This window comes from Dreissena polymorpha, chromosome 4, assembly GCF_020536995.1.
Source record: "Dreissena polymorpha isolate Duluth1 chromosome 4, UMN_Dpol_1.0, whole genome shotgun sequence".
NCBI lineage: Eukaryota > Metazoa > Mollusca > Bivalvia > Myida > Dreissenidae > Dreissena > Dreissena polymorpha.
Genome location: NC_068358.1, coordinates 39,416,542 through 39,428,504, shown reverse-complemented (window position 1 = coordinate 39,428,504; position 11,963 = coordinate 39,416,542). Strand labels below are relative to the sequence as shown.

General features: G+C 36.7%; 1 protein-coding gene across 2 annotated transcripts in view; it reads right to left on the bottom strand.

The window, feature by feature from the left end:
• Positions 1-877: 877 nt before the first annotated feature.
• The window catches only part of LOC127879004 (nucleoporin p58/p45-like), a 44,634-nt gene continuing 33,548 nt past the window's right edge, over positions 878-11,963 (bottom strand). Inside the window, exons 12-15 of one of the 2 annotated variants that reach the window (XR_008048881.1) lie at positions 10,378-10,657; positions 6,174-6,218; positions 1,793-3,549; positions 878-1,556 (exon numbers count right to left, since the gene is read on the bottom strand). Coding sequence is in view for 1 of the 2 variants with exons in the window: in XM_052425587.1 (XP_052281547.1) it covers positions 3,374-3,549; positions 6,174-6,218; positions 10,378-10,657 (501 nt within the window). In the remaining variant the exon portion in view is untranslated. Of the gene's footprint in view, positions 3,550-6,173; positions 6,219-10,377; positions 10,658-11,963 lie in introns of both variants that reach the window. The other variant, XM_052425587.1, reaches the window with a different exon arrangement.

The window sequence follows — 11,963 nt, the reverse complement described above, 5'->3', positions numbered from 1 at the left end:
AGAGATCCTCGCGGACATCTACCTGATGACGAGCGCCATTAACCCATTCTTGTACATGTGGTTGATTAAAAACTTGATAGACAGATTGAGATGTATGTCTTTATGCAGGCGGAAACTCGGGGGTAACCTGACGGGCAAATGTAGTAGTGGTAGGATATTTACAAACCAATTCTAAGATTTGTGATCAAAGAATCGACCATGGTCCATGTTTATGTACATGTAATTAATTGTGGCATTACCAGCGCTAAAGCAGTTTGGCAATGTTATAAACAGCACTATAACTGATTTATAATACATGTACGTTAAAATATCGGTAGGCGAATACAGCTCTAGAGATCAACCGCGCTTAATACAAATGAAACAATGCTGAAAATAAATTATTGCGCGCAAAGAAAACAATTTCAATATTCAAACAAACGTTTGAATTATTTCCTGTAACAAGGCTTACTGCATAATGTTAATCAAATAGAATCGTTCTGTTACCCGTCTGTAACTAAATCTGGTCTTAACGCACGATAACCATAACTTACATAGACAAAACGTTTTCCGTAGGTTATGACCAAATCAACCATGGTAGGATGTACAGTTTAATCAGAACTCTCACTTTTGTAATAAAGCGTAAATCATTCATGGTTTAAATAGTTGTTTTATTCCATATTTCAGCTCCAGTTATATGCGGTGTTGCGTTCTTTATTAGTACAGTTTTTGTATCATGGCTGTAATTATTGTTGTACATCTATTTGAAATAAAACATGATGCCAGTTTTTGCGTATTCTGTTAATTTTATGTATTGGTTAATGTTTTGCCATTGTTTAACACTTCACGGTAAAATATCAGTGGTACATAAAATGAAAACAAAAATATATGAAATGACACATACATTTACGTTTTTTATTATACAATCTTCTTACACTCCACTGCCTATCAATTTTCACAAACATGAGAAAGAAAAAGTAATTCATATCTAGTACTTATCAAATAGAAGAAACTGAAATGCCTTATTGACAAAAAATAAAAGTAAAATCAACACTACAAAGTAACATATAATGATTTATGTGCAAATAAATAATTGTACATACCCATGTGTGTTGATTTTTCTTATTTTCCTATAACCTATAGTTTCTTGGTCTTGTTTATATTTTCCAAGAATATATCAATGCAAATGACAAATTTAAACTCAACTAAGCTTGATCCACTAATCCTTCTAACAACATCATTTTGTTCTAAGATGACACACTTTTCCTAATCCTTATCCTACTTTGTTATTGATGCTATATACTGTATAAAATATGGTTCCAATTAAATGGCTCCTCATGTAAATAATATGAAAATGTAAAGGTTAAAAACAACAAGAGCTGTGTTCATGAAACACAATGCCCCCTACTGCGCCACTTTAAAGCCATATATTTGACCTTTAACCTTGATGGATGACCTTGACCTTTAACCACTCAAAATGTGCAGCTCAATGAGATACGCATTCATGCCAAATATCGCGTTGCTTCCTTAAATATTGCAAAATTTGACCTTTGGCCTTGACCTTGAAGGATGACCTTGACCTTTCACCACTCTTAATGTTCAGCTCCATGAGATATGCATGCATGCTAAATATCGAGTTGCTATCTTCAATATTGCAAAATTTGACCTTGACCTTTGACCTTTCAGAATGACCTTGACATTTCACCACTCACAATGCGCAGCTCCATGAGATACGCATGCATGCCAATTATCGAGTTGCTATCTTCAATATTGCACGATTTGACCTTTGAACTTGAACTTGAAGGATGACCTTGACCTTGCACCAATCAAAATGTGCAGCTCCATGAGATATGAATGCATGCCAAATATCCAGTTGCTATCTTCAATATTGCAAAATTTGACCTTTGACCTTGACAGATGACCTTTACCTTGACCTTTTACCACTTAAAATGTGCAGCTCCATGAGATACACGTGCATGCCAAATATCAAGTTGATTTCTTCAATATTGCAAAAGTTATTAACAATGTTAAAGTTTTCGGACAGAAAGACGGACAGACCCCATATATTTGACCTTTAAGGACGACCTTGACCTTGACCTTTCACCACTCAAAATGTGCAGCTCCATGAGATACACATGTATGCAAAATATCAAGTTGCTATCTTAAATATTGCAAAATTTGACCTTTGACCTTGAAGGATTACCTTGACCTTTCACCACTCACAATATGCAGCTCCATGAGATACACATGCATGCCAAATATCGAGTTGCTATCTTCAAGATTGCAAAATTTGACCTTTGCCCTTGACCTTTGACGGATGACCTTGACTTTTCAACACTCAAAATGTGCAGCTCCATGAAATACATATGCATGCCAAATATCAAGTTGCTTTCTTCAATATTGCAAACTTATAAACTATGTTAAAGTTTTCGGACGGACAGACAGACGCCATATATTTGACCTTTGAACTTAAAGCATGACCTTCACCTTTCACCACTGAAAATGTGCAGCTTCATGAGATACACATGCATGCAATATATCAAGTTGCTATCTTCAATATTGCAAAAGTCATGACCAATGTTAAAGTTTTTGGACAGACGGCATATATTTGACCTTTAACCTCGAAGGAAGATGTTGACCTTGACCTTTCACCACTCAAAATGTGCAGCTTGATGAGATATACATGCATGCCAAATATCAAGTTGCTATCTTCAATATTGCAAAAGTTATGACCAATGTAAAAGTTTTTGGACGGAAGCACAGACTGATGGACAGTTTAACTGCTATATGCCAACTTACTGGGGACATAAAAATTGCTTAAAAGACAAGCTTTGCAATAGATTCAATATTCAAATATTCCAGAAAATGATGTCTTATGACCTGCCTCATGCAAAAAGGGGTCTTATGCCATATGCAGCCAGAATAGCTCCAGATAAGCATGCCCATTCGCAGTCTGGTCAGGCGGTACGCTATCTGCTAATAAGAACATGAATCTTTGTGTGTCTACATTTGACAGTATAGCTTCTGATCACACTCCATGGATGCATACGACATCCATTTTCAAATGTTGTGGTTCATATAACTGAACATTTGCACTGGTTTTATTTCCAAAACGGTGTTCATATTATCCTAAAGATTTGCAGAAATTCACATAGTTGTGTCACTTACTAAATTATTGTTCAGTGTCAAGCACAATTTTATCAAAGATTAAGATTAAGAAATAATATCGTATATCATTTCAAAACACCTTTCAAAATAATATCCGAAGACTAACATGACCACAATTGCCACAAATTCTCAGCACTAATTATTCAAATTCCAACAGGAATCAAATCCACACAAGAATTCCCGCTAACATGACCACATGTTACGGACCTCTGATCAGACAGAAAAGCTCCTATCTCTTATTTCGTTTTGCGCCAGCTGGAGGCTTACTGAGCTGAAAGGACTGGTCCCCACCTAGAGTTGTCTGCCCAACGGTGCCTGGTAACGGGCTTGAAAACAGGGAACCAGACTGGGTGGTCGCCAGGTTGGAGGAGTTGCCACCAAACAGACCTCCACCTGTACCAAAACCTGAAATGTAAACAAGCAAATGTATTGAATTGATATCCCCCATCACAATTTAAACAACAACTACTTATAGAAAAAACAACAACAAAAGGCAATAACTCTTATTAAGAAGAGTGAAAGGGTTATGGTTCTATGGTTCTTGTGCCCCGATCTTCCTCAAATTTATATCTTTACAGCCTGGCTGGCGTTTGAAAAAAATATTTGACATTATTTCTCCAATAATGTTCAATATTTCACCAATAGCCATTAAGTAAAAGTGTGCTTATATTGTTATTATGCAGAGAATATTACACAACAAGAGGGCCATGATGGCCCTGTATCGCTCCACTGTTTTTTATGCAAAAAAAGCGTGCAATGCGCATGGGTTGAAATGTTCTCAAGCATGTGACTTTCTCTTTCTATCCCTCGTCCCACTGGGCGCTTAAAGTTGGAAGGGCGAGCATTTTTATATATGGAAAAAGTTACTACGGTGTTAACTAAACAGACTAAAAAGCCCGGGAATTGCCGCACAGCTCCTTTGCTTATAACGTAGGTTCATTTATCTCTCCAAAAGATATTGTCGTTCTTTCTATTTCACATATTTTTAGATGCTGAAGATCAAATCTACGCATGTTCTACAAGATTAATGAAAGTTCCTTCATTCAATCATGAATCTTTTTCCAAAATTCCAAAAAGTGTTTGTAGGTTTCAAAGTTTCTGTTACTTATATAGTTTATGACATATGCAAAATACCTAATGACGTAGATCACCTGAACTTTACTTCATTCTTGAGGCATTAGTGAGTGTAGCAGGATTGTTAACGTGGTGAAGAAATTGTTTATTGTACAAAAGATATTTGCCTAAGGAAACATAAAGTTACGAGTTTTTCAGGTTCATGAGGTGCCGAAAGGCAGTAGGAATGATAACTTTGTAGAGGTTGTTTGTTAAACAAAGTAAATTTTTATGAGACAAAAAACTGAATTATGATTCATCAAGATGTTGCGATCATGGCAACACTACTTGCATATGGCGTGAGGTTTAAAGAGATATCATGACAAACAATTAGCTTGACCTAACTTTCCTTACTTTTTCCATCTGACGTTGGTTACCTGTCATGTTTGTTTTTGAAAAATACTAGGATTGCCATATATTGAAATAAGGTATCTGATCTATTCTCTGATAGGTTGCTAGTAATATACTTAGCGGCAGTCAAGTTATAAACAAGGGGTTTGTTCACAGCATCCGTAGAATATACTCTTAATAGATACATCTTTTTTAAGTTGGATTCTCCTTACTTTTTTGCTACTGAATATTAAAATCGCTTATTTCAATGTTGTTAAGTTTATCTTGATCAAATTGGTAGAGAACTATAAGATGTCACTACATACCAAATTTGGTAGCCCTAGGCCCAATGGTTATGGACAGGAAGATTTTTAAAGTTTGCACAAAAGAGGCTTTATATAAGCATATGTTCAGTTTTGTGACCCCCGGGCAGGGTCAAATTTGAGCCCAGGGGAATAATTTGAACAAATTTGGTAGAGGACTATAAGATGTCACTACATACCAAATTTAGTAGCCCTAGACTCTATAATTATGAACAAGAGATTTTTAAAGTTTGCACAAAATAGGCCTTATTTAAGCATATGTTCATTTTGTGACCCCCGGGGCAGGGTTAAATTTGACCCCAGAAGCATAATTTGAAAAAACTTGGTAGAGGACTATTAGATGTCACTACATACCGAATTAGGTAGCCCTAAGCCATAAGTTATGGACAAAAAGATTTTTAAAGTTTGCACAAAATAGGCCTTATTTAAGCATATGTTCATTTTTGTGACCCCCGGGGCAGGGTCAAATTTGACCCCAGGGGCTTAATTTGAACAAACTTGGTAGAGGACTATTAGATGTCACTACATACCAAATTTGGTAGCCCTATGCCATCAGGTTATGGACAAAAAGATTTTTAAAGTTTGCACAAAATAGGCCTTATTTAAGCGTATGTTCATTTTTGTGACCACCGGGGCAGGGTCAAATTTGACCCCAGGGGCATAATTTGAACAAACTAAGTAGAGAACTATTAGATGTCACTACATACCGAATTTGGTAGCCCTAGGCCCAATGGTTATGGACAAAAAGATTTTTAAAGTTTGCACAAAATAGGCTTTATATAAGCATATGTTCATTTTTGTGACCCCCTGGGCAGGGTCAAATTTGACCCCAGGGGCATAATTTGAACAAAAAAAGAAGAGAACTATTAAATGTCACTACATACCAAATGTGGTAGCACTAAACCCAATGGTTATGGACAAGAGATTTTTAAAGTTCGCACAAAATAGGCTATATATAAGCATATGTGCAATTTATTGACCCCCGGGGCGGGGTCAAATTGGACCCCAGGGGCATAATTTGAACAAATTTGAAAGAGGTTCACCCCAGGAACATTTGTGAGAAGTTTTATCAGAATTGGACTTGTAGTTTAGGAGAAGATGTTAAAAGAAAAAGTTAGCGCACGCACGCACGACAGACACAGGACCATGACATAAGCCCCGCTGGCCTCTGGCCAGTGGAGCTAAAAAACTTACATCCTTTCAACCTGTTGTAAAGACTTAAACATTCAGGGTAACAATTATTATCAGATGTTTGAACATTACCTTTGAAGCCTGCTGACTGAGTAGAACTTGTGCCAAATCCAAAGCCTGCAAAAGGGTTAATGTGATATAGGTAACTGATTTTCCATTAAAGATTATGGGCATCTATAAAAAAAATTATGAGAATTTCCTATTCATGACTGGTTTAAACTTGGAACAGATATTGGTAATCAACAAAATTTAACTAATGACTTTATCAATGAATCATACTTAAACAAGAGATTGCCAAGCAATATGGTCACCTACTGGTAAAACTCCAACATTGTCAGTAATTTTTAACCAGGTTTTCCGAAGGAAAAAACTGGTTATTAGATTGGCGAATGCGGGCGGGCTGGCTGGCTGGCTGGCTGGCTGGCTGGCTGGCTGGCGGGCCGGCGGAACAAGCTTGTCCGGGCCATAACTATGTCGTTCATTGTCATATTTTAAAATCATTTGGCACATTTGTTCACCATCATTGGACGGTGTGTCGCGCGAAATAATTACGTCGATATCTCCAAGGTCAAGGTCACACTTTGAGTTCAAAGGTCAAAACTGGCAATAAATGAGCTTGTCTGGGCCATAACTATGTCATTCATTGTGAGATTTTACAATTATTTGGCACATTTGTTCACCATCATGGGACGGTGTGTCGCACGAAACAATCACGTCAATATCTCCAATGTCAAGGTCACCACAACTTAAAATAGATTTATTTTGAAACAAACTTACAAAGGTCGCCGTGGTGTAATGGATATGGTGTCCGCCTAGCGACCGGGAAGTCACGGGTTCGATCCCCACCGTGGGAGCGTTCTTTAGATCTCCCCCAAAGACACCAAGTACTGGTTCTAGGCCCAGGAAACGGACTCGAGAGCGTTTATATAAGTCTAAGGCTTTTGACGCAATCGAGCTAAAATAAATAGGTTTAAACTAAACTTACAAAGGGGGTTAATTTTGTTTGTTCATTTCAAAAGTTCAGTTTGAGTTGTCTCCCTTAATCAGATTTTTTTTCACAATGAAAACCTGGTTTTGTGACAATTTTGTCCCTTGTTTTAATTTTTTTACATTTGTTGCCATAGCAACCACAATTTTTGACGTAGGAACAAAATGAACTGACGTGCATAATCTCCATATTGCCATCTGTCCATGTTTCAAGTTTCATGAAAAAATATGCAGAACTTTTTAAGTTATTGCAGGATCCAGAAAAGTGTGACGGACTGACAAACTGACAGACAGACTGACACACAGAGCGCAAACCATAAGTCCCCTCGGGCTTCACCGGTAGGGGACAATAAAATATTATTTTATGGCTTTGTATGTTCATGACAAAAACATAACATATCAGTAGCATAACACACATGCACGGACGCATGTGAAAATGATATCTGTTCCAAGTTGAAACCAGTCATGAATTGGAAAATGATGGTTTGATATATTATTAAACTTGATGTTAAATAATTATGACTCATTGTGGACACAAACTGGGATACATTTGGAAACGTTTTAAACTTAACAGTAGCTCCACCTATACCCACCTGTAGAAGATCAGGGATCATCCTAGCCCAAAATTTTAGGGAGAAGTGACTTCTCCTTCCAATTTTATTAGGGAGAAGTGAGCCGACCTTTGATCAAACGCGTATAGGAATTTTAATATTAATGTTTCACAATTAATAACCATACATATATCTAAAATAAAATATGCTGAAACACTAACTAAACATTTTATTTTAAACTGCCATGATGCTATAGAGATATTGCTCTCCTAAGAACTGTAAAACATGTGTTTTATTTGGCCAAAATACAAATTTCATTCATATGTACATTGCGAAATATTGTCAACCAGACCATCTGTAACACTGGATGTTAATTCGTCATTTTATAAACATGTTATAAAGAACGACAAAAATAATTAAAATCGACGAACCATACATATCCGAAAACGACTGTCCGAAAACATGTCGATATACGTCTTTTGCACATTTAGTAAAATATGCATATCGTTTGACTGCAGAAAATGAAAACCAGTAACCTGTAACCTAGCAAATACGCGATCAATATATTATTTGGTTGACATATTGCTTTAAAATATAATATTGCAGTGCTTTACTTTGCTAATAGATAGTTTAAAATTGCAAGATGACGGGCATTAGCAACATTCATAGATTGTACGGATTTAACACAGTAGCAAAGAGGTTTCATCAGTTACTGCTCATGTCAGTATCAGCCGCTTACCAATCAGAAATAAATAAATAAAAGACCGGACTATGTCTCATGGCGATATGATAAACGCATAACAATAACAATGCAAATACTTTATTTTCTTAATGCTATATTTTATTCCCTTTACGCACAATAAGTCACTGTAAAGCAGTTGGTTATTTCTATTCGATTGTTATTGCATATGCACTTTTTTTACTGAATTTAAATCGGCAATTTATCCAAATTAATTTCACATTATGCACTAGTCTCAATTTGCAAACGACAGAGAGTAACGTGTACTCTTAAAAACCTCCCGAACATTTCATGGGAGATTCTTCAACAATACATGTTCATGCTCTATGCTGGCCATAGCTTAATTATTTCAAGATTTGTTGTTGTGTTTTATTCTATTATACATAAATTGATGTAACACACCATAACATTCTGAAATAACCTAAATTGTAATTCTCGCAACTGAGTGTCGCGTGCCGGTAATTCTTATGTTTGAATGACGTAATTGACTTTTAATTGAATGTTCCCACGTGCTTTTTACTGCGTTTTTGGATTAAACTTTTGATTTGTAAGTCTGTTTCTCTGTTTGTGATATTTGTTAAGCTCAGTACTCAACTATATTATGACTGAAATTTAGCAGTGAGATTCAGACTGTTTGAAGTTGTACAAAACGTCAAGCATAACAATAAATGACCAACATGTGAACAATGGCTGTATTGGTTCCCGGCAGCCTTGACAAACAACAAGAGCCGATTGAAAAACTGTAAACGAGGTAGGGAGCCTCGACTGGCATTCTATACATAGATGGTTACGTCAATACACTATTGTCTGTAAGACCGGCGTGTACACAATGCCTCGACTGGAATAAACCAAGGCGACTTGCACCAGCGGTCAGTGATGCGTAGCAAATCCTGTCGCTATCAGTAGATCAGATAACCGATAATTGCACACAGTAAACAATGGCAGTATTAGTGACAGCATTGCGCACATGCGCAGGAGATTATCAAAGGAGAAAATATTGGAAAATGTCGGCGATTTTGTTTTCACTTTGATGTAATCAGAAAGCATTATCAAGCATCGTAGGGCGACATTGTCGCCTACGTCGCTCTCTAGGATGATCCCTGATTAGATGTTGAACCAAGGCCTGTAAGCATAACATAAAGAACAAGACTATTGCCAAGCAATAAAAGTCCCCTACCCGTGAAACTCTACCATTTTCAGCAATATTTCTAGTCTATTTATTGCAAAAGCAACCAGAATTCTTGATGTAGGAAAAAAATGAAATGACGTGCATAATCTCCATATCACCATCTATCCATGTTTTAAGTTTCATGAAAAAATATGAAGAACTTTTAAAGTTATCACAGGATCCACCATTTTCAGCAATATTTCTGGTCTATTTGTTGCCATAGCAACCATAATTCTTGGTGTAGGAGCAAACTGAAATGACATGCATAATCTCCATATTGCCATCTTTCCATGTTTCAAGTTTCATGAAAAAAAATATGAAGAACTTTTAAAGTTAATGCACGATCCAGAAAAGTGTGACAGACAGACTCACAGAGCGCAAACCATAAGTCTCCTCCGGTTTCACTGGTAGGGGACTAAAAAGGTTTAAACTAAGGGCTAGCTCAACCTCTGTCTACCTGTAGAAGATGTCTAACCAAGGCCTGTAAGCATAACATAAAGAACAAGAGATTGCCAAGCAATATGGTCCCCTACCGGTAAAACTTCACTATTGTCAGATTTTTTTTATTGATTTTTTATATTTGTTCCCATAGCAACCAGAATTGTTGACGTAGGAACAAAATGAAATGATGTGCATAATCTCCATGTTGCCATCTATCCATGTTCCAAGTTTCATGAAAAAATAGAACTTTAAAAGTTATTGCAGGATCCAGAAAAGAGTGACAGACAGACTGACTGACTAACGGACGGAGTGCAAACCAAAGTCCCCTCCCGTTTCACCGGTAGGGGACAAAAAGGTTTAAACTTAGGACTAGCTCCTCCTATGCCCCACCTGTAGAAGATGTTGAACCAAGGCCTGTTGTAGATCCAAAGCTGCTGAAGCCTGTGACAGGTGGAGCACCGGTCTGGGGGTTGGGCTGCTGGGCGCGGTTCAGCGCTGTAGCCATAGCAACTGCAGTAGCATTGTTCACCCCGGGGAAAGGGGGCTGACCATACATTTCTGCATAGGAGGGGGCGGACACGCGAACTGGCGCTTTTTTCTGTCGCTCAAATATGTTCCTAGTGTCCCCTTGGAACACTTTCCTGTAGTTAAGGTAGTGCTCTTTTTGTGTCTGTTAACATACAAACAACAACCATTTGGATCACTTATTATTTTATGTCTATGAAAAAAGCATGTTTTTTATGATAAGCGTCTCCTTTTGTGAGGAACATACAAACAACAACATTTAGATCACTTGTTATTTCATGTCTTAGAAGAAACAAGACTATTGCCAAGCAATAAAAGTCCCCTACCGGCTCCACCATTGTCAGAAATTCCACCATTGTCAGAATATTTTTTTTATTTGTTGCCATAGTAACCAGAATTTTTGACGTAGGAACAAAATGAAATGACTTGCATAATGTCCATATTGCCATCTATCCATGTTCCAAGTTTCATGAAAAAATATTAAGAACTTTTAAAGTTATTGCAGGATCCAGAAAACCACCATTTTCAGCAGTATTTCTAGTCTATTTGTTGCCATAGCAACCATAATTTTAGACGTAGGAACAAAATGAAATAACGTGCATAATGTCCATATTGCCATCTATCCATGTTCCAAGTTTCATCAAAAAAATATTAAAAACTTTTAAAGTTATTGCAGGATCCAGAAAACCACCATTTTCAGCAGTATTTCTAGTCTATTTGTTGCCATTGCAACCAGAATTTTTGACGTAGGAACAAAATGAAATGACGTGCATAATGTCCATATTGCCATCTATTCATATTTAAAGTTTCATGGAAAAAATATTAAGAACTTTTAAAGTTATCGCAGGATCCAGAAAAAAACACCATTTTCAGCAGTATTTCTAGTCTATTTGTTGCCATAGCAACCAGAAATTTTGACGTAGGAACGAAATGAAATGACGTGCATAATGTCCTTATTGCCATCTATCCATGTTTCAAGTTTCATGAAAAAATATTAAGAACTTTCAAAGTTATTGCAGGATCCAGAAAAAAACACCATTTTCAGCAGTATTTCTAGTCTATTTGTTGCCATAGCAACCACAATTTTTGACGTAGGAACAAAATGAAATGACGTGCATAATGTCCATATTGCCATCTATCCATACTCCAAGTTTCATGAAAAAATATTAAGAACTTTTAGAGTTATCACAGGATCCAGAAAAAAAACACCATTTTCAGCAGTATTTCTAGTCTATTTGTTGCCATAGCAACCACAATTTTTGACGTAGAAACAAAATGAAATGACGTGCATAATGTCCATATTGCCATCTATCCATATTCCAAGTTTCATGAAAAAATATTAAGAACTTTTAGAGTTATCGCAGGATCCAGAAAAAAAAACATTTTCATCAGTATTTCTAGTTTATTTGTTGCCATAGCAACCACAATTTTTGACGAAGGAACAAAATGAA